The 26,954-nt window shown below is 44.4% G+C and overlaps 1 protein-coding gene across 2 annotated transcripts in view; it reads right to left on the minus strand.

The window, feature by feature from the left end:
* crm (cramped chromatin regulator) overlaps positions 1-26,010 on the minus strand; it is a 64,734-nt gene extending 38,724 nt beyond the window's left edge. The window contains exons 1-11 of one of the 2 annotated variants that reach the window (XM_075689572.1): positions 25,617-26,010; positions 24,917-25,224; positions 20,870-20,967; positions 18,823-18,985; positions 17,602-17,673; positions 17,090-17,138; positions 14,013-14,095; positions 11,823-12,016; positions 8,569-8,923; positions 4,120-4,676; positions 106-258 (exon numbers count right to left, since the gene is read on the minus strand). In XM_075689572.1, coding sequence (XP_075545687.1) covers positions 106-258; positions 4,120-4,676; positions 8,569-8,923; positions 11,823-12,016; positions 14,013-14,095; positions 17,090-17,138; positions 17,602-17,673; positions 18,823-18,985; positions 20,870-20,967; positions 24,917-25,224; positions 25,617-25,678 — 2,094 coding nt within the window. In that variant the 5' untranslated portion in view covers positions 25,679-26,010. Of the gene's footprint in view, positions 1-105; positions 259-4,119; positions 4,677-8,568; positions 8,924-11,822; positions 12,017-14,012; positions 14,096-17,089; positions 17,139-17,601; positions 17,674-18,822; positions 18,986-20,869; positions 20,968-24,916; positions 25,225-25,361; positions 25,545-25,616 lie in introns of those variants that run through there. The other variant, XM_075689573.1, reaches the window with a different exon arrangement.
* Positions 26,011-26,954: the final 944 nt, after the last annotated feature.

Consider the following 26,954-nt stretch of genomic DNA (forward strand, 5'->3'; position numbering starts at 1 on the left):
CTTCTCGTTGTTATAACCAATATATTGCTAAAACTGGTATTGTTATAAATGGGTTCGACTGTAATACAGCATGCATAATGTGTATAATTCATAACATTGTCTAACCTGCTTGCTCTTCTCGGCAAACATGACAGTTGCAAGGCTGAGCAATTTTTTCAACATTGTTGTGCACTCAAGGCTGATCTTGGACTTCCTGTCGACCTTCTGCTCCACAGGACAAAAATCATAATGAAGAATTATCTTGCTCGGGCACCCCATCTGAAAGAGAAAAAGATACTTAGCTCGGTATATGGTTGCACTAAACTGCCCACATCGAAGAACTTTCAAGAGTCAGAAAGGGTTGTAAAATATTTAAGGGACAGGGAGATCCTGACAGAGTTGCATGATTACATAGTTGCCAAAAAACAATTCAGACTTGCTCGATTATTTGGACAGCTTCATGGCACCACCACAGGCCCCATAGACTTAATGTGCATAAGAATGACCATAACTTCGGGCACTTTACAGTTCAAATTCCACCTGCACGACCTCGTGCTAATTCGAACACTGAGTCAAGCAGAAAGAATTAATGTATTTATTTGAATATAAGGCAAGTTTTTTTTCCCCAGAATCTTCAGCCTCGAAGTCACCCAGCGCCATATACGCAAGTTTTGCCTTTAGGTGTGGCTACAAGGCAGCATAAATTTCACCGTATAGTGTGGCTTCATGGCAGCATGCACCGATACCGTGAAGCCACACCAAAAGACAATATTTCCTTTTCTCAGGTCCTCTATCCGGCACCCTCTTATAATAGTCACCACCCTATAATCAAATAAATACATTATATTTTTGCTTTAATATGTCGCTGGCATAATGGCCCTCACATCATCAAAACCAAAACTAGCAAAGCCTAGCCTTGGTTTCACACTAGTAAAGATTCCAGCAGTTACAGACTGCACCCAAATAACCAGATAAACCAAACCATGCTGCTGAGTTGTAAAGGCTGCACATAAGTTGCATTTGCAGTTTGTAGCAAGAGTTACATGCATCCAGCATTTGTTCCTCTATGTGTCAAACCGCAACAATGTGCTGGGCGACTTCAATTATTCGTACTGTGAATTTTTTGTTGCTCAGAATGGTCAAGAAGCTTCAAAAGGCACTAACTCACCCTCAATGTCTGCACCAACAAGGGTGACAATAAGAGAGGGAAGTGCCAGACGACTACTGCAAAGACACCTGCGATCATTCGGCCATAAGAGTGCAGTCAAAGTCTGTTTGAGTTACTTGAGAATGAAGGTTTGGTGCACAAATAGATTGCATACTGTCTTTTATCTGAAGAGGCAGCATGACGATGGCTGAAACATGGAGTGACCAGGTCACAGTCAGGCGTGCGTGTGCACAGCATCGCGTTGCCAAGTTTTTCTGTATGCTTCTGGAATACAGTCCCTTACTTTCTGGCAAATATGATATTTCAGGCTACCGATTATTCAGACATTCTTAAATTTTGGTTCTGATTTCTTCAGGGTGTCTACCAAGATGACATAATTCAAATTCCCTGAGTTTTCCAGGTTTTCCCTAAGTGCCTTTACAAATTTCCCTGATTGACACAGAACTTCGTTTTATGTGAAGACGGTCTGACACCATGTTACTTGATGCTGTCACTCTCTAGTAAGCATGTTAAAAAATAAATAGACGTTTTAATCCAGTTTGAATAGTAAGGAGTAATGTTTATTTTATTCAAAATAGAAAACTGAAGGGAGGGGTTATGTAAAATGCACAGCGAATAAAATATCTCTGAAAAAAAAGATGGTAAAGTCCATTGCAAACTGAGTCAAACATTTTCAAATACGAATAAATCAAGATGCATAAAGAAGTAAATATTTTCGAAAAATGAGTTGTTTCTGTCAACTGATAGCAAGCTCATTGGTATTAGGCCCGAACTTTGTCACAAGTGAAATTCTCCCAGCAGCTGGAAAGTCAACCTCAACTGTCTTGGCATACTCTCAGCCCACACACAATGCCTCAGTGTTGCATTTCACTGCTTATAAGAGTTAACTTTGGTGTGGATGAGGGTCACCTGCATCTTGGTGTCAGCGAACACTTTTCTTTTTGAGCTCAAGCTCTTTCAAAGAAGAGGCGGCATGGTTCATTTTCCGTTCATATCTCAATAAAACGGTCCTTATTATTCTCGTCCTCGTTCTGCCGCACATTTGCCCCACGGACCACTTGAAGCAACTCATTGGCCAGCTGTACAGTCAATGTCCGATTTTTCGGACTCCCTGGGGGCCAAAAAAACCAAAAGAATAAATGCATGTCTTTTACTACCATTAAGGGCTCAAATCGCCACAGGTGCGTCCCAAAAAGCTCTGAAGGTCTGCCAGTACACTTCTTAGGCATATCAATGCTCGTACTGTGACAGAAGACGGTGGGTGCATGCGTATATAGTTAGAGAATACATACTGTGTCCCGTGACAATTTCCCCCTCCCATGCTTGTTAAGCTTCACCTCAATACTTCACGTATGCTTCACCGTGTAACATTGCTGTGCTGAGGCGAAGCTGCCTTTCGTGAACTGGCATTATGCGACGCATTGTGCTTTCTAAGCTTCGAAGTCAATCGCGAGGATTACAGAGGCGGAGTCGGTGCCATTGCTGACAGCGGCAAATCCTTTTAATGAAAAATATGGCACCTAATGGCAAGAACTTTAATAGCGAATGTCGAAACAGCTAGGCCTTGCGTTGTCGTCGTGGTGACTACGGCTGCCAGCGGATCTGCGTGCAAGAGCGCCAGTTTGAGGCAGCGAGATAATGAAAATGGCGGAAGCGGTGGCATTCATTAATGCCATTTTGGATGTGCAATCACAGCAAGAAGTCCAGAAAATCGAACGTCAAAATTTCACCTTACATCTGAAATTTTAGACATTCTTATACATTAACTCTCTGGGGTACGTGGTGGTGCCATGAAGCCGTCCAAATTATCGGGCGTCTGGAAAATCGGTCATTGACTGTACACTGGCAACTCCTCCAACCGACAGCATGGTGTATAAGGCAATTCGTTACAATTTCTCTCTTTTACTTGAGCCAGGATTAGGGTGACTTCCGTTCCCTTTCAATAATATGACAGCTAATTTTCCCTGATAGAAGCACAAATTTTATTAGTTTTCACTGAGTATTTCCAGACTATTCAAAAGTGCTGAGAATTCCCAGTTTTTCCAGTTGGTAGACATCCTGTTTCTTGGATGTGGCCCATATGCAAGAAAAAGTGAACAAATGTATATCTGCTTTCAAAAAACAGATGGGCTAGTCTGCAGGCCAGCCAGCAACTAACATGAAAACCTACCAAGTTTGTATGCAGACTTACTGGAAGAAATAGCTTAAAGCTCACATGTAGGCACTAAGCTCCAAACTGAATTCATGTAGCGCAGCCTAAACTGGCAGTGCTGTGGAGTCAAGGTCAAGAGAGCAACATCTGCATTTTGTGACAATGCATGATGCCTATCACGCTGTACGGTGGATGAACACAAATGCACTTGCAGCATTGACCAACAAATGTCAAATTAAATAGTTGTTCAGTGGAGCACAACATAAAGCAACATTCCATAAATAATTTTTTCACTGTGCTGGCAATTACAAAAAAGCTACAACACTGATTTTATCATTCATACTTGTTTCTTCAAACTTCCTGACAATTTGGCATTTTTACAAGACCGTCCGAATCGAAAAACACAATTGGTGACTGTGTGTTCACTTTTGAAACTGCTGTCGACACAGACAAAAACAAGAAAGAACATGACACAGACATTTCAACAGCAATATGGGCCTGTCTAATCAGATCGCAAATGCACTGCAAATCTCTAACACAGATGAACTTGAGCAATTTTACTCTATCGATTAAATTACTTCCAACTGTGCTCATTACTGCTGTCATGACACTGAGTGTTGCATTACATTCCGGCCACAGGGTAATCCAATACATACATCTTTCTGGTCTACTGTGCACTGTCACCACTGTGTGGCGATATGGCACAGCAACTTTTGACTCTGAAAACTAGTAAAGCTTCTGTGAGCTGGTGAATTCTTATGTAGCTCGTGCTACCACCAGCCCAGTGCAAACGAGCAAACTTGCAGCCACAGACACCTACCATGAGATAGAGCTCGCCAATGGTCATTAGTCCAGCCTCCTGGGCTGTCCATCCTTTAGTGCTACGCTCACGGGCATGCTCTTCCTCTTCCTTCCTCTTGGCCTCTTCCTGCTGCTCCTGCTGGCTTCTCTTCTCCTCCTGCTCCTCTTCCTCTCGCTTCTTCTTTCTCCTAGCCTCTCCTCCTTCGTCCTCCTCTTCCTCGCCGCCTTGACGAGCCTCCTCGGCAGCCTTGCCCAGCAACTGCCCCAGCGTCAGGCCCCTCGTCACCGCACTGCCGTCTGCCAGGATGTTCTGGACACACTCAATGGCAGCTGGCATTGGGGTTGGAGTCACCGGTGGTGAAGAGGTGAGGCATGAATTTGAAGTAGCTGAACACTGAGTCCCCGGAACAGTGCTCGCCGTTGTCACTGGTGGATCAGGCTCCAGCATGCTGCGCAGCAGGGTCAACGACTTCGCGGCCTCGTCCTCTGGATTTTCTTCCACCTGTCCCGCAGGTAGTGGTGGGGAGGACGGAACACTGCTGCCTTGTGATGCCGTCTCACCACCACTGCTACTGCCTGTGATGACAGTGAGGTTAGGATAACTTATTGACTGTTAAAGGAGTACTTATGCATGTTTTCGAAGTTGCACAAACTTTATCAAAAATTTCACAGACATAAAAGGGTGACAAGATATTCCAATTTGAAGTAAGAGTTCTCTAACAATGCTGGACTGGACATCATCGACATTATCATCATTAAAGCGCAGATTGAACAGGAGTCAGGGCCTCAGTCAGGCGCATGATTGCGCCTTTAGTCCTGACCCTTCTGGTTTTCTGTTAGCAAACTGAAAATTTGTGAATATTATCGTGACATTGTTACACAAAGTAAAATTTAGTGATGTACAGTCAAATCTCGATATAACGAATCACATGGGACCGCTGAAAATTGTTCGTTATATAGAAATATCATAATGAAAAACTTGCGATTATAAGAGGAATGAAAATTATGTACCTTGGCAGTAGATGCGTGTGCAGACAAGCATACTCTCAAATAAAAATGTTTCACTTACTTCAAAGCTGCTTTATTTGTAGAAATCTGTGATTTTCTTCTGGCGCGTGCAGCACGCACGACCGATTTGGAGTGCATCTACATCTTCCATTTTGCACAATACCTCATTGGTTACATCACTGCACCGAGCAATGAAAGTGCGGACTTTGTTCATGCTCACTAAAACATCAATGTTCGATACAATCTCATCTTATGGGTTCGGTGACCCACAGTCTTCTTCCTTCAGGTCGTCATCGTCACTGGAGACATCACGAACGCAGTTAACAATCTTTTCGGTTGTCAGGTCCACCGCCGTTAGTGCTGCGCTGTCACTCTTCATGTAGTTGTCGAAGGAAGAGACGGTGGGCAGCTGTTCCACAACCTCATACACAGGTCTCCTGGGTTGTTGTCGGTCAAGCTGCACAGGTGCTTTGACAAGCCCTGCTTTTCTCTAGCAGTTGCTAATAGTGGACGCCTTAAAGTTCCACCAAGCTCCTGTGAGCATTTCCGCTGCCTGACGAATATTGATTGCAGTCGGCTGCTTTAGGCAGAAGTTGATAATCAACCGCTGTGCAAGACGCTTCCAAAATTCTGCTTTCACACTCGTTATAATGCCCTCGTCTAGGGGTTGCAGCAGGGACGAGTTGTTTGGCGGCAGAAACTTCAAGCAAATGTGCGTCAGGCGAACATTCACAATGTCAGCAAGCAGAGCAGATGTCGACAACCAGTAGAATTCTTCGGTCATCCCTCCTCATTTGGTCGTTGAGTTTGATGAGCCACTCAGAAAAGAGTTCTCTGGTTATCCAGGCTCGTTTGTTGGTGCAGTAGTTGTATGGTAACGACATGACGTTTTTCATGCAGCAAGGCTTCGCGTACTTGCCATTGACGAGCGGTTTAATTTTCCTCGTGCCTGTAGCATTGCAGCAGAGCAGGACTATCACGCGAAGATGCGACTTCTCTCCTTTGCACTGCTGCACTTTGAAGTGCATCGTCTGGTCTGGCAGGAGCTGATAAAAACATGCGGTCTCATCTGCGTTGAAAATTTCATCTTCAGAGTGTGATTAGGCCCACTTCTAGAAAACAATCATTGTGCCAGGAATCCATGTCTTCTCTGTCAGCAGCCTTTTCCTCGCTCGAGACTATATGCCAAGTTATTTCGTTCCTTTGGCAAAAACAAAAAAGCCAACTCGCACTGGTGTCGAACTTTGTTATTTCAAGTGCATCAGCAAATTCGTTGGCTTTTTCTTGGAAAATTGGGCCAGACATGGGAACGCTTTGCAGTCTGGCATCTTTGAACCACTTGAGAATACCTTGGTCCACATTTTGAAAGTTTCCCAGTCGCAGCCGTTTCCTCGTAGGAGCGAGTTGTGATTCCCGGTGAAGCTTGACAATCTTGTCTCGGTTTTTTAAAATGGTCGCGACGGTCGATGGGGCAATGCCACGCTGTCTGCTCATGTCGATTTGCTTTTTCCCTGCATCGATTTCCTGCAATACGTCCAATTTGTCCTGCAGCGAAAACTGATTTCGCTTCTTCTTGGCGCTGTCGTTAGCTGCATTCATTGTTTTTTTTTTTAATTATGGGGTTTTACGTGCCAAAACCACTTTCTGATTATGAGGCACGCCGTAGTGGAGGACTCCGGAAATTTCGACCACCTGGGGTTCTTTAACGTGCACCTAAATCTAGGTACACGGGTGTTTTCACATTTCGCCCCCATCAAAATGCAGCCGCCATGGCCGGGATTCAATCCCGCGACCTCGTGCTCCATTCATTGTTGGATCTCGCGCAAACATTGCCACACGTTTGTCATGAAGTTCTTGGGGAAGTATGGTGAAGCAGTTGGCACACGACATGGTGATGATGATAGCTACTGTGACATGGTGGTTGTGATAGCTATTGCACTTTCAGCTTCTAATTCACGTGAGAGTTGCAGCGCAGTTACTTTTAGACGAATTCGTCATACTGATGTTCCTCGGTTATAAAGGGGAAAATAAACTACTTGTGTTATTCTGAAATATGCGCTGTAGTGAAATTCATAGTTCTGAAATATTTTTATATTGAAAATATAGGCAATCTGGCAGGTATTTTTAAAATATTTGTAAATTCAAAAAATTTGTTAATGTGGGGTTTGTAGTAACGAGATTTGACTGTACAACAATAAGGCTGTATGTACAATGGTGTTGTACATTATGTGGGGATGCGCGACTCTCGTGCGTCCCCTGATGTTTTTCCCGCATAGCGCGTCTCCTGTACTCCCGCTTCGCTGCGTGGCCTGCGTGACGCCTGCGCCGATCGATGTGGTTGAAGCGCAGTGCGAGAGATGGCGCGAGTGTTGCGCTGCTAACGCCGCCGACAGGCGAGGTTACCTGGGCGCCAAAGGGAAGGCGCTTGCGCTCTTGGGGTTCGAGACAGCAAGCAGCACGAACGTGCCGTGCCGCGCGTGGAGCGACTCTCTTCCCCGGCGGGTCGGCGCGCGGCGTGGACATTCCGTGTGCGCGGCGACCGATGCTTCTGCGAGACCGCCTCGCGTGGCCGCCTTCGAACGCGCCACGATTCGCGTGACCATACACGCGAAGGACCAGGCGTTGGGATCCAGCATGGGGCGAACATATTCGCTCGCTTCCGGTCGCGGTTAGTCAGACTTCTAGATATGTCGCGCGCCTATCGGCATGTTTTGTGGATAGCAGCTCGGCTAGCAGGCACTGATCTATGAAAGGTGCAATAAATGCCCTTGTGATTGTTTGCACTACTGTGTTGCCGTTCCTTTGTCCCAAGAGCACGGGTGAGAGACCCCACAATTAAAAGACCATTGTGTAGATTTCTTCAGGCTGTGTTTGCGTCTAGCACCTGCCGCTATCACAAGAATGAGCAAGCCAATGTATTGTGACATCGTGATGCATTCACCACCTCACTACCGAAACTGGTTCGCAGAAATAAGTTTCATTTAAGAGATAGAAATAGTTTCCATTTAAGCTGCTCCAGCCCTTTCCAGAATCTTTCTAAGGTTCAGGTTTATTAGCCATAAACAAATACACAAGGTAAGCATTTATGCAGTGAAAATGGGATGCACACACTGTAATGACAATTAAGATATGAAACCAAAACTTATGGACATGACCTTCACACCAACTTTTCAGTGTTCCGTGTTTCCCCAAAGTCAATGTGTTCAAAATTCAGTGTAAGCTTACTATTTTTAAGCCTTTGCGCATGTGGACATTGCTGTCAATGACAGCTTGTCACTCAAATAAGCTAGCTCACATACAACTGCGGGTAGGAATGGTTGGGACAGCATAGCGCTGTGGCCACCTGATATACTATAATGCCCATGCTATATAATGCTATAATGCCATGCCCATGCTCAAACGTCCAGCTCAAGATAGGGTTCTCGCAGTTACTACTAAGCTGTCATCTGAATCCACATACTGTTTTGCTGAGCAGGCTCAACAGATGCAACAGCATCTGTCGTCGAATCTTGCGCTGCATTTCCAGTTGTTGTGGAGGAAGTTGTGGTGGTTGTGGCGGCCTGGGATGCTGCCGCTTTAATGGCTCGTGACTGCTTGGTTGGCCTTGTGGGGCGTGACTTGAGCCCGTCCGCCATGGTGGCAGCCTTCTTACGGTGGCACTGGAAGGACACATCCAAGCTTGAGGCCATGGCTGAGATGCTGACGGGCGAGATGGGGGTGCTGGGCCAGACTCGCAGCTCCTGTGCCACCTCGGGCTCCATCGAGGCCAGGGCCTTGCAGTCTGTGCCTGCCAGGCTGGCTACTGCCTGTTCCTTCTGGGGCAGCAAGCAAGCACACAAAACCTGCGTGAGTGGAGCTCAACGAGAGTACAGCTGCATATTTTCAAAGTTGTAGAAATTCTACCATATGCTTTTCACACGTTAGAGGGCCGCACCATCAAATCACGATAATTCAAACTCGAAGGGGCCCAAAATTTAGTCGAATGAAACTGAGTTTGAATTAAAAGGACTCATTCAATAGAGGACTTCCACTCAGCGTTGCTTTAGGTGGCACATGTGCACTGAGCTAACACATGAGTGACAAGTTCCAAAAGTACAGCGTCACGGCAGTGCGGTGTGTGCTGCCATGAAGCCACACATTTAGGTAACATTTCTGCTGCTGTGAAGCTGCACCTCAAGGCAAAATTCACATATAATCCGCACACTGACATTACTGTTAAATTTTTTGAAATTTTGGTATGGCTTATAAGCACCAAAATATGGTACTTGCAAAGGGAAACAGGAACAGCAGCCCGTGCATGCCCGAACTGCCTGGTTGGAAGTGGCACCGCGTGAGTTGGTGTGCTGCTGAGGCCATGGTTGGCAGCGTGGTTTGTTCGAATATAACAATCATCAACGCTTGCACGTTCGAATTATCAGGGGATTTTCCACACTGAAATACACATAATTGTGACAGGATCACAGTGCCAGTTCGAGTAAACTGGAAGTTCGAATTAGGCAGGTTCGAATTAATGAGATTTTAATGTACTTATCAGGTATGAAAATTGGAAAGCATTAATAAAAAAAACTTGCAGCTTCACCCGAAAGACGCCGCACTTGTAGTTTTTTAGGGCCTATAAATTGCAGTAAACATACACTTACTAATCAGCAAGTATGGTCGAACCTACTTACAACAATATTCAAGTGCCATGAAAATTCCATTGTTATAACCGATAATTGTTCTAACTGGGTTGCATGGAAAAAAAATTATAATGGGGGATGGCAAAGCTGTTCGGAGAAAACTATAATGGCGCGAGGGCAGTTCTCCTCCCCACCACATTCCTCCATCTGGCTTCTGATTGTGTTGACTCGTTTAACTGTTTAACTCTGCTTCCTACGTGCTCCGATCGCATGTTGTCAACAAACTGTAGCTGTCGGCGTTCAAGAATGGCACTACTTTAACAACTGCAAAGAAGGATCACGGGCAACAAATGACATACGAACTCTGCCGAGGCATCGCTTTGGTCGCCCCAAAAGGCGCCTTTTAAAAAATGCGAGAAGGTTGCTGTGGCAGCATCTCAGCTTGAGAAATCCACAAGAAGCGCTGGAGCGAGATTGCCAAAAGCATCTCACCCTTACTTCCCACTGGCTTGCACAAGAAAACAGCATGTCCGTCTGCCGTGCTTGCTTTACGCGAAGCTTGCTGACATCCTTCTCCAAGGCATTCAGGTGCTCCACATAGTGAAGCAGAAGGTCCCTCGCGAAAAGAAGCCAACAAAGGACTGAATCATCTACAGGACCTCCTGCGGGGACAATGTTGAAGCAGCTTTCCCTATTACATCAGCACTGCCGTCGTGGCCGTCACTGTCGCTATCCAATGCAAGCATGTTTGCGATGATCGCCTCATCGGTTAGAAGCACTGAATTTCCAAATCTATAGCAGTGCCTTTTCTTTATACTGGCAACGTCGTGAATTGCCGATGATCAGCGGGTGGATCAGCCATCTTCCGTTTCGGCAGCAAGTCAAGCGAGGCTGAGAAACAATGTGGCCAGGAACAACTTCGACGCAATGAACAAAGAAAAGCATGAGTGACTTAATCCGTTAGCAGAATTGTGCAGAATGAGGGCCATAGAATAAAGAACCAACTGTGAGGGCTGCGCACGCAATCTGGGAGCAGCACCGCAGCCATAGAATAAAGAACCAACTGGCTGCAGCACTGGCAGCGTTGTCAGCGCAGTTGGCGTGGTCCATTCATGTTTCGGAGGGTGGTACGGTGCAGAGCTATGGGTGCAGGCCATTCATGTTTGGAAGGGCGATGGGAAAGATGCGCATGAGGCTGGCATACATCCCTCATGGTGAGAAGCACGCGGCGGCAGTTGGGGTGGCGGGCGATCGTGCAGCGACCCACAGTTCACTTTTTTTTTTTTTTTCTTTTCAAGGATTTAGCATTCCATTACCTTTCGGCTCGGACACCCAGCAGCGAGACTTCATCGTTATAACCGATGATGCGGCATGGCGACATTGTAGTAAGCGGGTTATTTCCCCATAGAAAATATACAAAAGTTGGCGGTGCAGCAGTTTTTCATTGTTATAACAGATATATTGTTAAAACTGGTATCGCTTTAAGTAGGTTCGACTGTACATACGCAGGCAAACATGAACAGATCTCACTCTTTGACCCCGAACACACGCTGTCACAGCGATTGCACGGATGAAGAGGGCACACAGAGGGGAGCAAACAGTTCTGCAGCTTGTCCATTCAATGCGTCTTCAAACTTTAAATTACGCGACCTTTTGCTTTAGGTGCACACAAGGACAGCACACATGCGGCCACCAGCCATCTCAGCTTGCCCAACCTCTGCCCCTGCCAGAGATTACCTCCAAGACAGGACATGGGTGGCATACGGCCGGGCTTGGAGAGACACGGTAGAGGAACAACAAGCTTTTGAATGTTCAGCAAATATTCAGAGGAAAAAGGAAGTGCCATTCTGGTACAGCTGTTAGCAGCAAAAACAGTGCACTTGCATAACAAGCCACCTGCTTTTGCAGGGTTGCTTTACTGCATTATGCACTAGCAAATTTCTCTGCCATGGCACATTGAGCATAATCTCGATTTGCTAGGGCAACCTATTCCTACAGTGAAGCAGCCAACTTGATTAAATTTGGCCAGCAAATGGACTGCTTAGAATTCTACTTTTCTTCTGCAAGTACTGCAAGAAGTGAAGCCTCATATTACCTGTCGTAGGCGAAGCGGTTTCCACCGCGCCTGCAAATGCTCGAGCACGTTGGAGAGCCGGCGCTGTAGGCTGGTCTTTGTGCGTACCCGAGGATTCTGAGCCAGAGACTGTACCTGCACCCAAGCGGCATTGGTGCGAGGCCGGAACTCCACCCACACATCAGCTGGAAGCTTGGGTGGCTCATCCTTCGTGTCTGGAAAACACACAAGATTTAGGACCTGTGTCATTTATGTAACATATCATAAGAAGCCAACAAACAAAGACACCAAGGACAACACAGGGGAAATTACTTGTACTTACTAATTGAAATAAAGAAACTATAAATTAATGCAACTGAAAGTGCGTGAAAAAACAACTTGCCACAGGTGGGGAATGATCCCACGTCTTTTTCATTACGCGTGCGATGCTCTACCAATTAAGCTACCGTGGCGCCGTTTTCCCATACAGTTCATGGGCTATTTATGTGTTATTACTACAACTAACCCTGGGAGTGTTAGCCAGCGCTACCACTCACAAACCTTGGCGGCGGATGTGGAACATCCTTTTTGCCGCAGGCATCACAAGTACGTGATCTTTTTAGGGTGAAGGCAACTGGTCAGTAAACCCTCACGTGCTACCTGAAGGCAGAAAGAATGTTCCACATCCGCCGCGAAGGTTTGTGAGTGGTGGCGCTGGCTAACACTCCCAGGGTTAGTTGTAGTAATAACACATAAATAGCCCAGAAAGTGGACAGGAAGACAGCACCGCAGTAGCTCAATTGGTAGAGCATTGCACGCGTAGTGCAAAAGATGTGGGATCTTTCCCCACCTGTGGCAAGTTGTTTTTCCGTCCACTTTCAGTTCCATTAATTTATAATTTCTTTACTTCAATTAGTAAGTTCAAGTAATTTCTCCTGTGTTGTCCTTGGCGTCTTTGCTTGTTGGCGTCTTTGATATGATTAATAAAAAATCGGGCTCCTCAGTTAAACCCCTTCTCGTTTTATATCACATATAGACACACAAATCTGAGTCCCCCCATAATGGAGTCTAAACAACAATTCAGCTCAGCTCAAACCAACAGTGCATCACTCCAGGCTTGCGACGGTGAGTAAGAGAGTTATTTTCACTCCCCAGGGCATTGGAACTTATGGCATACCACAGAAACTCTCTTGAGCAGCATGCGGTCAGATTGATGTTCTCAGGCAATGTAGCCCGTATACTGTTAACAAAGAGTATGCATCCATGTGCGTGTATACAGTATGCATGCCAGCAGCTGAAAGCGAAACGTAACCTTCCTTTCACTGCCAAGATGCCAAGTTGCCTTCCTGTTTGGCAGCTAAGCTAACCCCTGCACCTTTTATGTCTCTGCAACAAGAGCTTATCCATAATGCAAAATCACTACAGTACTCTTCAATACCAGAATATGTAACTGTTGGCGGTGTGCATTGTAACAGATACTGAACTATAACACCCTGCTGTCCCAAAGCAACAGCTGCATTACAAGAGATGTCATAGTGGAGAGCTTTATATTAAATTTGATGACCCAGGTTCCTTTCGTGTGCAGCAAATAAAGCCAAATATGCACTTTACAAAATATCTTTTGATCAAGGACAGCAATATACTTACTCAAAAGTGAAAATATATCAAGAAAAGGCCAAAGCTAAATAAGAATTCAGACATTTCGATAATCTTGGCATATACTGCAAGGAAGTGATCCTCTAAACACTATGAGATAGAAATGATTACTTTTAATTTGGCCATCTGGTGCAAAGTAGCGCAATTAGAAGCAACGATATGTCAGACTAATCTCTAGTTCACTGTGTTAAGTTTCACGAAGATGCATATTCGTGTCTTTTGCCATAATGAGTGTCTCATCCAATCATACAGAAAAGATTAATCATTACACAGATAACTTCATAATGATAGGTCAGCGAAATGTTATCTAACAAGTTTTGATGCTTTGCATTTTTTTTATGTCACCAATGTCAAAGAGGGTGCTGATAAAGCTTAAAAGCTCCTTCAAGGTTTTGTTTTCTCACAGCTACTAAACAGCAACAAGAAATGTGCAAAAAAAAAGAAAGAAATAAAGGGATGAAAAGAAAACCAGTTAAATTTAAACCTGAGCGAATGCAAACTGAAAAGACTGTGGCTGCTACGCGTCCACACACACCACAGTAAAACTACCAGTGTTAAGAAAAAGTTGTGCCTCACCAACATTGTTGATTTTCTTGAGAGCTCGGCACACTGGAGTCTTGATGCGAATCCGTTTGCCCCGAATTTTCACCATGGTTGAACTGCGTGATAAAATTAAGCTGGTTGGCGCTATGGGATGGCCTTCAGGGCTCTTCAATGCAAGAAAAGTGGTGTGTCCAAAAATAGAAAGCCAGCATACATTCGTATGTAAGATGCATCCATAAAGAAACTCCGCACAAATTCTCCAGACAGAAAGAGTCACAAATGAAGGAAAACCTGTGACAGTAACGCGCTTATCAGCTTCTGTTCCATCACTTGCAGCAAACATTCACAACCTCCTGTGGATCTGGCCAAGAACAAGGACTACTTGAGAGATATCTTTAAGACCTGCCAAGCAACAGATCAAAGAGACAGTTATAGGTGTTTGCTCATCGACGATACGTTCGCCGAGGCACTACTGCAATTTCTACATGAGAAAGGCCTCCATGCTCTTTGTACACGGGTACTGTAGGTCAAGTTGCTTAAAAAAAAAAAGAAGATCAACCCTTCCCCTACTGAAAAATGGGGGTAAGCGAAGCTTGTCCTGCGTGCACCTGACATTCATCACGGTTAACTAACCCACAGGTAACCGTGCCAGATTGCTTCGGCCTCCCGCTCCCTCAGCTCAGGATCTTATTATCATTGCTGTCGGATTGCCTAGGCTCGGGCGGCTCTAAAGGCTGGATCGGCGCACTGACGGCAAGCCCTTTCATGGGCGAGTTCTCACCGCTGCTCGTCAAACGCTGCCCATTCCTCGGGGGAGCGCACAATGCGTGGCCATCCCATAAGTTTCCCAAGACTAAACCAAATGGAAATGAAGCCAGCACAGCGTGCACGAAACCCTTTCCTGCTTTTTCCCTCCCCAGCGGAAGCAAGACGGCTTTGATTGTTCGTGCGCGTGCCTATGCAGCTGGAATCCTTTGCTAATGACTCACATTCCGGAACCAGCGCAGCTGTCAACTCATCAAACCGCGCTTTTCCGCAGCTGCTCTGCTCTGGGAGCAACTGGTTTTTTTTATGCGTGACCACGACGACGACACTTGTGAGCCAATACAAGCTTCGCTTGAAAATGACAAAAAGGAAAAAAAACGAAGAAGAAAAAGGAAAGAAAGAAGCCATCTAGTGCAGCCAGTGGCTATACTGTTATGTGGCCAAAAGCAGAGCCTCTGCAATCATTAATGCCATTATACGCATTGCTGAAACCTGCCCTGCAGTTTGGTGCTATAAGAGTCGACAGTAGGGCTGCATCCTGCTTTGGACAGGCAAGACAGTGGTTCAAATTTCCCCTCCTCTCTTCTGCCCCCCCCCCCTTTCTTGCTTAACACATAAAGATACACAGCAGAAAAAAGAAAACAGCACATTTTAAGCTCTGGTTATAACATTTCAACCAGTCAAAACGCTGGAACAAAGACATAAAACGTACTGCATTTCTGTTTTCCCGTACAGTCAACCAATTATTCAGACACGCTTGATTATTTGGACAGACACGTGGCATTGCCACTAGCCCCATCGACTTATGTATAATGATGACCTAAATTTTGCAGCCCTTACAACACATACGATAATTCAAACAGACTGCCTGGCCATATGTCAATATAGCAGAAATAGCTATATTTTCACTTTGAGACGGCATCGGTACTCCGCAAAACAGAAACTAGTCAATCTAGTAGTCGCCAAGAATTCGTTGCATGCATTGACTATACTTTCGTCTATCTGTAGTGACACCTTCTGTCTTGTTCTGTCAGTGTGTTTACATGAACTTGGCAGAACTGGGTCGAGCTAGCTCATCAGGCTGGAATCGGCCTGTGGAGTTCGTGTAAATGCTTGCCGGTCAGGTTTAACGAGCGTTGACTGAGTCAGCCCAGCTGCATAGAGTAGGTTCACTCAGCCTAATTCGCTTGCAGCATGCATGAAAATGCAGACGGGCTGGGCCAGCCAGCGCTAAGACTTGCGCGGAACCACTGTGACATCGCGATTTATGCACTGACAAGCACTGCACAGTGCAACCTTAACCTAACTGTAACGATAAGACCGATTGAATAGATCAGTTGCAGGCAGCTGCGAGAACTTGAAGCGCAGTTCGGGTGCATTAATGTCTCGACTCAATGCAGCATACCGTCATTGTTCAGACTTGTCAGAAGCGAGTCCACATAAACATGGTCACATCAGGCTCAGTCAGCCCAATTTACAAATCGACTTGCTCATGTCCGGTCCATGTAAATGGAGCCTACGCCACTCTTATCATCTACTGTTCATGGCCAGCTGATCCCATTGTTAATGCGTATGGAGTGTTGCTCTGACCCCTGACGAAGCACAAAAAGCGTGACAGGGGGATAGCATAAAAAGTACTGATAGAAAACCACAGCCAGTGGAATGTCAAGGCCAAGGGCAAGCGTATTTGTGCACCACAACACACATTGACAAACCTGGGTCATATTCATGAATGATCACTTTCGAAGAATGCTTTCATAGTCGTGATATTTTGCGTGACTAGTGCCAGACGCGTCGACAGACAGCAGTGTTTATGCGCAGTGATAAGATAGAGTGCTTGGCGCGATGCCAAGAATGCCGTCGTTCCTAGATGCCAATGCATCTAGCACTATAGTCATGAAAACTTGAAGGTATCTCCGAAAGTGACGATCCGAGAATACGGCACACCTTTTTTGGCCACTTGTGGATTAACGCGACTTATTTTGGGGCAAATTCAGTATTTCGAACTCTCAATTATTTGGACAGCTTGGCAGTCCCCATCAAGTCCAAATTATTAGTCGGCGACAGTATTTTCACCAGCTACTGTGACCTGGTTCCACTTATACCCCAACGACAGAGGCATTTTATTGCTCCACTGTGCTGATAAGTGTCAACTATTATAAGTTGACCCTGAATTTATTAACAGCCTTTCTCAAGGTGCCTTTTCACAGCCAGAATATTTCTGACACCTAGTATGTTTGTTTAGGCAGAATCAAGTAACTTTTTTTTTCTTCAATAAACACTCACAAGGACTAGAAAATATGTTATCTCCTTCCTCCAAAGAAACAGCGCTCACTTTTACTTACCCAGTTAAAACTAATTCAGTGAGAAGCTGTCCACTTTTCTGATTAATACCTGCGTAGAGGTAAAAGCACAGAGATACTCATTAAAGGAACATGAAAAAAAGAAAAGAAACATCTTGCAAAAAGAAAAAAAGAAGACATCCACGCATGTTCATATGTAAATTTGCAAAAATGACTGTGCACTGCAAAATGAACAAAATTTTGCCAGTAACCAAAACTGATGCTTTCAGAACTGGTAATTAACACATTAGTAGCTCACAAAATATATATTTCTACATAAAGTGCCTCAGCTTCATATGGTCTGCCTGATACTCAAAGCTATACATTCAAAACATTTTACTGACAGCTCAAGTATGAAAACCTAATGAAGTGCAAAATATTATGTAAAATCTTTAAAGAAAAAAAGACATTTTATTAACAGTCATGGTTCAATACACTAGCCTACAGAATGATATGTTTTAGCTGGAGAAAGTAAAAGTTGCAACGTCAACATTTTGCTTATACACTATACATACATGCGCTGTATTTTTTCCGCAGTTCAGCATAGTTGATGAGCCCGTAGAGTTCCTGTGTCTGTTTCTTCACATCTAGTAAAACAAGAAGTAAAAAGAATTATGATTTAAAGGAGAATATGACTTCTAAGCAGAAAAAAACTGCAAACATTCTGTGACAAGTTCTATTTCCATACATCAATTTCTCTCCTTGCAACATTCGAAACATACGTTTTCATCAAGTTTTCATAAGTCATATAGTTTACATGAAAAGAACCAACTTCTCAAAGTGCCTAGTTGAATTTCCACCGCATCTAAAATGCATTTATGTTCCAGCTACCTGATGGTCTTCGATTTGATTTACAAGACTGGTGACATTTCATTGCTTAAGCACCTGACAACAATGTTTGCTCACAATATTTGTGCATGACTTGTGGAAACAGTTTTCACTACACGACTCTCGCATCTGACATTAAACTTCCTTTACATGACACGCGATGGTGAGAATTAAGGGTTGGCAGTTCTCAGCGGCAATGCGATCACCACCTGACGGTGAGATAACTCAGGCACAAGAGGAATGTGTTTTCTCCTTTACAACTGCGGGATTGGCATCTCACACAGGTTCCCCGCATGTACATCAGCGCGCTCTACAGGACTAACTTGCGGATGGCTCGCCTTTTGCTCTTGAACAGCACAGTCACAGGTGAACATGACTGCTCAAATGTGCCTCCATTCACAAGATTGCACCTACAAATTACAGAAGCCGGTGACTGGCATGGCTAAACCTTATTCACTCTGCATCCTTGAGTGCTGGGCCAAACTTCTTCAAGTTCTTAGCTTATCTCCATCAGCACATTCCAATTGTTGTATAGAAGGTGTTGAAGGTATATAAGGTGATATAAATGCCCTTTTCTGTATGGTTGCTACTGTGTGCTGTGTCCTTTATTACCAAGACCATTTTAGACCTCACAGACTATAAAAATACGGTAACTAGAGGTCACAGTCATGCCCTAAATCAATGTACATGACAACTTAATACACAGCAAAATGCTAATATGAATACACAACGCTTTGTAAGTCTGTACTTACAGACACAAGCAAAAGAAAAAAAAAAAAGAATAAAGTTATAGAACGTGAATGCCTCACTCAAACTTTCCCTACCCATGTCACATATTCATAGGCATGCAAACACGCATAAATGCACAAACGCATCGATATGTCACAAGCAATCTATGAGCGAAGTACCTTCCCGGCCTTCTCCAATATCCATGACCTTCGCTATTTTGTGCCATGTCCTGTAATAGAAGTGTCGTACTTGATCCTTGTTCTTGATGCAGTGTGCGGGCACACCTTTCTTCTTGCTCCGCTGAGCGATATATGACTGAATACTCTCAAAATCTTTCCCAAACTGTAAGAAAAAGAGAAAAGAAATGGATCTGTTTCAGAAGCAAGGGGAGGTGAACACAGAATCTCTGCTTGGTGGGTCCAGTGACACAATTCTATTAGGCAGGTTTGAGAGCAAGTTGCTTGAATATTTAAAGGGACACTAAAGGGAAACACTAAATCAGTTTAAACTAATAAAAGTACTCTTTCAAGCAATTTTCATTAATTTCGCAGTATAAGTACTCTTTCAAGCAATTTTCATTAATTTCGCAGTATAGGCCGATTACCACAAGAGAAGATAACGTTCAAAGTACCACTTTTTAATGTAGCGACAAAGTGGTACATCAGTGAATTGCCAGGAATGTCAAAGTATATATTTTTTATGTTTAGGCTGTTGTGGCTCGGTAAAAGGTTTTGAAAACTAAGTTCACTCTTTGGCTCCTTCATAAAACAATTATGCCTCGACATAACAAACATCAATATAATGAAATTATCGATATAACGAAGTATATAACTTTTCATAACCTTTTGTCTAAAAAACATCACGTAATCAGAATCTCGATATAACGAAGTGTGTTTGCATGAGATTTCAATATAACAAAATTTCGCTTTCGCAGCAAAAGAATGCAGAGACAATAAATGGAAACTTCCACGGACGCAGATGATCAAATGATTGAATTATAAGCAGCTGCTTGCAAACAGCCCCTCTCATATCGCTTGGCCTAACAAGAGCTACCCCCGAAGTGGAGGAGGCCCATGGTGTTCTGTGTAAAGTCCAAGTGCGATAAGATCCCGTCAGGCCCTGCGCACTTTGTGCTTTAGGTGCTAGAGAAAGTGTGCGAGGGCGAGAAAGAAGGATGGTGGCTTCACGCACAAGTGCCGCCTCCCCGTGCAAGCAAAGGGAAAGAGGGGGAGGGGAGCGACTCGACTGACTGGTGGTAACGCGATCAAGCAATCAAGTGCACGGGAGGGGCGGGGGCAAATGGCATGCTTTGGGATTGCTGGTGCGGGTCTGGGCAGCCAAGGCTGCGCATGAGCTCGCTTGCCCTGCTTTAGAGGTAATCTGTCGCGTGTGCAAAGAATGAGAGTGGCATCAGGTAAGCTGTCTTCCCGAACATTTAGCATTAAATGTTGCGTAATCTCGAGTTTCGGCGACTCATTGGAGCAAGAGGCAGACAAATCATTCACTCCCCACTGTGCTTTTCATGATAGCGTCGTCGTCCCAGTGTGGGCGACGCTATCAGCGGCGGGGGCAGAGTGCACGCGAAAGCGTGGCCGGCTTCGCTTAATTCGTACCACCTATGTGGAGATATCGTCCACGTGGCATGAAACTGACGGCCAAATTGATCAAAATGAATTGTTTTCTCATTCAAAATTGCTCTTTTCGATTGCCCGATATCTCAGAAAATTCTGTGGCCTCTTTTCGTATAAGAAAAATCTATCGGCGAGTGTACTTATTAACATAAATGGTTGAATTTCAATACAACGAAATTTTGATATAACGATGCAAATTGCCGATTTTACCTACTTTGTTATATCGAGGTTAAAAGTATAATGCAATGAATCTTTACCAAGGAAAAATTAGCTAGACTTGGGAAGACGCCCTCAACAACCATGACTTCCTGACGAGCTGATGTGGGAACTTGAAGGTGGGATTGCCACACATTCTTTCGTTTTTGTGTATCTTATGGCTCACAAAGCCTCTTCTCACAGGAAGAGTACCTTTGCAGAAGGGTAATTTACTAACGTAGCTTAAATAATTTTTTTTCTTTAGTGTCTTCTTAATTACACACCATGCAAGAACTTAGGCAAGCCCTAAAACAAATGACAAGCCCTTCAATATGAACATCACTACACAACTTTGCAAACAGCTCAGTCACAATTAAAAGATAAAGACATGTACACATACCTCACAAACAGCTTCAAAGAAGGCATTCTTGTCCTCGATACTCCACAGCTCCCACGGGCGGCGTGTCTTGCCAGCATCAGCCCCACCTTGCTTTGACACTGAAAGATAGTGTAGAGAACCTTCTCTCGAAATTCTGTCAAACCTAAGCAACCCTCAAATATAGGTGCTCACCCCATCATGTCTCAAGACAGAGGAGCAGAGAAAAGGAATCTGCACACAAACGCAGGTACCCTTTAGCTTTGGATGCAGGCTGTCAGTATACGACTCAATTCAATGTTAATGTCTTCTTTAAAAAGTGTGGAATCAAACAGCACACAAGCACGATTGAACAGAACAACAATTTTATAACAAGCTGTCGAGAGCAGCAAGACCAGTAGTTTGACCGAGGGCACAAAGAACCTCTTCCACTAAAGCAGCCATTCAAGACTTTCTAAACATTAAAAATAAACCTGTTCATCTACTAGATAATAGACAACCATTAACTTCTGAGCCTATATCTATTCTTGTACTCATACTAGGAAGCTTACAGTTAGTACTCTAAAACGACCATCTGCTCATTCCTTGAACATTCCGAAATCCCCAAACTTTTCACGTATACTGATATGCACTTTTATATACAATAACTATAAACCAGAATTTTGTTTCATATTGTGAGTGAACAGTACCTCTGGCAAAGGCGAAAGCAAAAGTGGAGAAATCTCATCGGTGATTAATATCCCTAGAATGACTTAAGTAATGCCACATATAGTTAAATTCTGTCACCTTCTCTCCTGCGCATTTCACAGATCGCTGTTATGACATGACAGCGAGCACCATGTTCAGTGTCCAAATGTCCTTTGTACTTGTTGATCAGCGGGTAGGTCAGCTAAATGCAGCAGTTGCAAAGTGCACAGTGATCGTCTCACCGAAAGCAGAATGTATTAAGTATTTGATGGGACAATAGGGATGAAAAAGGGGCACTCCACTGTCTATTAAGTAACAAATGAGGAGAAAGCTTATCCTGTGTCAAATACAAGAAAGCATAGAATGGTGGAAAGAATTGTTGTGGAGGAGCATGCTCATGACAGAGAGGAGGTGATGATGCTCGCAATGGGAGCTCCCCTGTAGCAGCTCCCCTGTTCACTGCTCACGGATGGAAGGTTTAACTGGTCAGCAGTCAAGATAAACACGACACATTCACAGCACTGGTGGAAAAAAAAAAGAGTATGGAAGAGATCAATAGAGCCGCGGTCGTTACAGGCATAGGTAAGTGTACAATATAGAGGCAGAGGTTTTGATAAAGAGAGAAACGATCAAGGAGAACTAAAGTAGGATACAACTTAAAGAAACAGCAGTTGGCAACCAAGTCATACGGACCACGCAGGATTGTTACTCCGCCAGCCAATCACAGAAGCAAACAAAATCATCGTCATGTGACCATTTCAAAATGGCGTCGTACTTGATACCTCCAGAGCGTCTTGACTTCTTGCAGTCTTATCATCGGCAGGAGCGATGAGGTGTGCAAGAGACACGGACAAAGTGTATGAAGTCTGAGCTTTCGCTCTTCAAAAGTTCGCGGCACAGTTCATTTCACTGCTGACCTCGTTTTACTCATGAAACTTCACTGCCAACTGAAGTGAAACTTGACAATAAATAGTTGCAGCGAAGCATGCATTTTATTTCAGTTCAATAAAGGATTAGGCTTACACCGTTCTACTATAATAGACAAGTGAAAACATGCAAAATTATGTGCTTATAATTTTATTTTTGTGATTAATGCCTTATTTCGGTAACAAGGAAAGCTTGAAGTTCGAGCTATTTGCAGCCTCACGGAGGTACAGTGGCTGGCAGTTATGAGGGCATGCCTTCACTGAGAGTTCAACCTGTTCACTGCAGACCTGTTCAACACATAAGATGTCTTCTGCATCTACACTACTTTGCACTACTAACTTATTGCCTTTGCTATAGTAATACTTTGTTCATCAACTTTTTCGAACTGGTCGTCACAATATAGTGACATAATTTTTAATTCCTGCATTGGAATGAGATGCTTAAGTGAGAGCAAGCTGGAGTTTGATATCACGTGCAACTGGTTAGCAAAAACATGGCATGTCACCATCTCTAATTTTTAATAATATGCTTTGCACAGTGAAGGGTTTCCAACAAAGTTGAACCCCCCCCATTCTAAGAAACTCTTGCCAATACAATATTTCAGGTGGACAATTTGCACTAGTCATATGTGCAATACCAATTCTTTTATAGACTGCCAAAAGTGCAATCACCTTCCAAATAAAAGAATGCAAAGCAAGAAAATATGCAGATATATGGGCATCGTTCTGCACCAGATGTCCATTTAAACTGTTCTGTAAGAAGCCCACAACAAGCCTACAAATTTCACCCTATGGTTATAAATGACATGAAACTAATATTGGATGTTGTAACCTCACAAAAGACAATTTGTGAAATTCAATAGGTTTTCTTTGGGCAAAAAAGTTCAGGCAATAAGTTTAGCCGACCTCTACAGCAGGAGTCAACCTCTTGAGCTTGCACATCAAACGTGGCCTTGTACGAAGGCGAATCAGAAAATCTCTACCCCTATTTTTTATTAGCCAAAATAAGGTACATACAGGTAATTACATATATGCATACCATTCTACGTGCCTTACACTATTTTGCCACATAGTCCCACACTGGTTCAGGCGTTTGTCCCATCGCAGCACTAAATTTCAGATGCCGTGGTACTGTGGTACCACAGTACTGTGGTAGAATTCGTCCGGCTGACCACGGAACCACGAGCCTTTTTTCACAGCCTCTTGCGACCTCACAACACCCTCACCTCACACTTCTCAAAGTGAGACACCTTTCCCTATATGTGGGCTGCATGTCCCTGTGGCTTTCGATGGTCGTTTAGAAAACAAATCACACTTTGTTGCTCATACGCCATGGATGTGTGAAGCACAACTGCCATCTTCAAGAACTGACAGCAGCGCCGTGCCACAGAGCTACCAGCAGGTAAGGACGGGCCGGTCCAAGAAAGGTCCGCCGCTAGTATTGGATATGTTGACTTTGCATTTACAGCCATAATTTGGTTTTAAAAAAATAGGGGCATAGACTTTCCGATTTGCCCTCATAAACTCTTGTATGTGACCTGTGTGGCAACTCTCCCAAGCTTTCAGCCACGTCACTCTTTGTTGCATAACGCTGACATTTGCTACTGCCCTCTACGAGCACCAGGCTGCGGGGCACACAAGACTTGCTATTTCGGTTGTCCCTTGGTTATTTCTTTAAACCTTAGTGTGTGGAGCAGCATGCTAGGAGCATAATTAGGCTAACTTTGCCAACTCCCACTAAACATTTTATTTATCTCAACTTGCTTAATGAGGGCCACATATGCAATGGAAGAAATTCCTTGTAACATTAAGCGGGGATGAAATGTGTAGTGCAAGTCGAAGGATGTGCAATACATAATGTTGAGGAGTAATAACATGAGGCTCATGCTCTTAATTTCAACTACTGGCATCAACAGCTTCAATGTGTGCACGCTGTTCACATGATTATTCTTACTTTTTTTCCTTTTAGAGAGAGGGGCAGTAAGGGAGAAACTAGTGCGGCGTCTTGTGAAAGTGTAATGACATTTCGTACACAATGATATAATCGGGGCACTTTAAGCAACAAAGAGAAGAACTGGCGGCCAGCTAGACATATGATCAGAACAATGTTACGTCGTAGACAATCACAACACATACACACACACTTTTACGCTCGGCTTCAAGCACGTGTGAGTTCACTGTCAGTAAAACCAAACGTCGTTGTGGAGTCGACAGGCGCTGCTCGCATGTTCACCCTCCAGGGCAATGCTATCGGATACACAAACGACAGCAGGAAGGCTGGCACGCCCGATCAGCCAAGCTATCAATCAAACGTGAAAGACAACGGCAGTAGCGCGCCCATATCGCCGGCAGCATCACAGACACTTTGCCGCCACATAAAACACTGCTTCCGACATCACCGGACACCGCAAGACGAAAGGCACTACCGAAACTGGGCACCGCGGGAAAAGGCACTGACCAGTGGATTTCTTGTTTGCAGCCGCATTGGTGGCGGGCGGGTTGGACGAACTGGGCGGCGGGCTGGCGTCTTTGCGCGGTCGCTTCGTAACGCGCAAGCTTGAACGCTGCACAGGCACTGCACTTTTCGCCTCTTGTTTCTCGGACACACCATCGTCACCAGCCGCTGCACTGTTCAGTCCGCTGGGCGAGCCGAGACGTGGGGCGTTCTGGGAACGAGTGCGAGCGAGCTGCTGAACAGCAGCAGGCTGGACTTCGGCGCGGTTAGGAGCCGATGCATCTCCGGCTTCCTTCCCAGCCTCCGTTGATCTGCGAAGACGCACAAACGCAAGACGAGTAAATTCCACGCGATAAATATGACCAGTAAGAGCACAATGGCAATTAAGAACCTGAAATCTAAATTATAAATTGCAGAAAATACTGTCGGAAGTAAGATGGCTACCAACACGAAAAGGTTTTTAAACTTCGGTACCCTCCGGGACGAGGAGACTCTCCGCATTTATTTCGACAGCGATCGGGGGCGCTTTGGTTTGAACCTGGCACGCTCCTGCGCGGTTGGCATGAGCGAGACAGTGCGTGACATTTCCGTGCGCGAATCTGCACAACGACGACGGAGAAAAAACACTGGAAAAATAAGCGCAGAAAAATATGGCGACGACACGAAATCCCGAAGTAGGCTTAACGAGGAGATCGACGCTTACGAGTCTTCGGGGCGCTTTTCTTCCTGTGCAGAGCATGATCCAGGCTTTTTCCGCTTTACCATCGGACCGGTAACGTGTTCTATAACTCCAACATCTCGGGAGCAGGGGTATCGAACCGCCGATGCAGTACTGCGCGCACAAATGTCAAAGGCGTGTTTGGCTTGCGGTCGCTTGTTGCTACACGTATGAGGGTTTCTGGGAGCCGAGCAAGTCAAGTTTCTGATATACGGCCTGCTGTAGTGACATCACTTCGCCTGTTTTGTGGTCGGAAAACGCTTCTTACTTGCATGAAAAAGCCTGTGGAAAGCTGCCAGGCGCTGTAGTGATTTTAATGGGCGAAAGTTTTCGAGGTTGCGTCGAAAGTTTGACACGGGTAACAAATAGCAGGCTAGCCCGTATTCGTCCCGGCTGAATCCTTGATTGCATGCCGAATTGCGGTTAGTTAATTGCTGTGAACTTTCGCTGTTTAAATATCTAAGCCGAGTAAAAAAATAAGCAAGGAGTACTCTGCTCTACACAATTTCTGTAGAATGTGGCGTGAATTACAGCGCGAAAAAGAAAGAACTGGTACTACTTGCGTTTTCTATGTGAAAGGAATTCTGTGAATAAAAAATTCTGCACACTCACCGCACAAACTTACTTTAGCTAAATTGTTTGCATAGTGTATATAGTTGCTGAAACAACTTTCTTGGCAGTATTGATTTTGTCGTGGTACCTTTAAGTGCGCAAATGCGCATAGAAAACCAGAACATCGAACGTTGAGCGCGTACGAACAGGTTTTTAGACTATTTCATGTTAATACACTTTAAAGAAAACCAGTCCACTGTGAAACATTATATTTTCCCTACAGAATTCAGGCTAGGCATTATTTGTCAAACTAATTTCTTTTTCGCGTGTAATCCACAAAAATAAATTCCTTATGCAGCACGCAACGAGACCCGACGTTTCTTCTGACCAAATTCACGCACATGGTATAGAAAAACTTCGTAATTGCAAAATATTGTATTGTTTCTAAGTCTCATGTTACAATAGTTATACATCCATGACGAAAATCTGATGACGGACTCAAGATTCTTGTGTGTTCCAGGCAAAGAGACCAGATAATTTCATTTAATTATAGAGCCGCTAAAGATGTTGTTGAAAGAAACTGATGAAAAATAACTCTGAGATAGTGGAACCAGTAAATTCAGCTTATATACACCCAAAGACACCTAATGATACTAGTTTTGATAGTGAACTAACATCAAGAGCGTTTTCATTCATCTCGATACGGAGCTACCGCTGACACTTGCGACAACTACGTGCGCCTGAGAGCAGCCGACGTCGCTTAGCGCGTTC

This window comes from Dermacentor variabilis, chromosome 4 (genome assembly GCF_050947875.1).
Source record: "Dermacentor variabilis isolate Ectoservices chromosome 4, ASM5094787v1, whole genome shotgun sequence".
NCBI lineage: Eukaryota > Metazoa > Arthropoda > Arachnida > Ixodida > Ixodidae > Dermacentor > Dermacentor variabilis.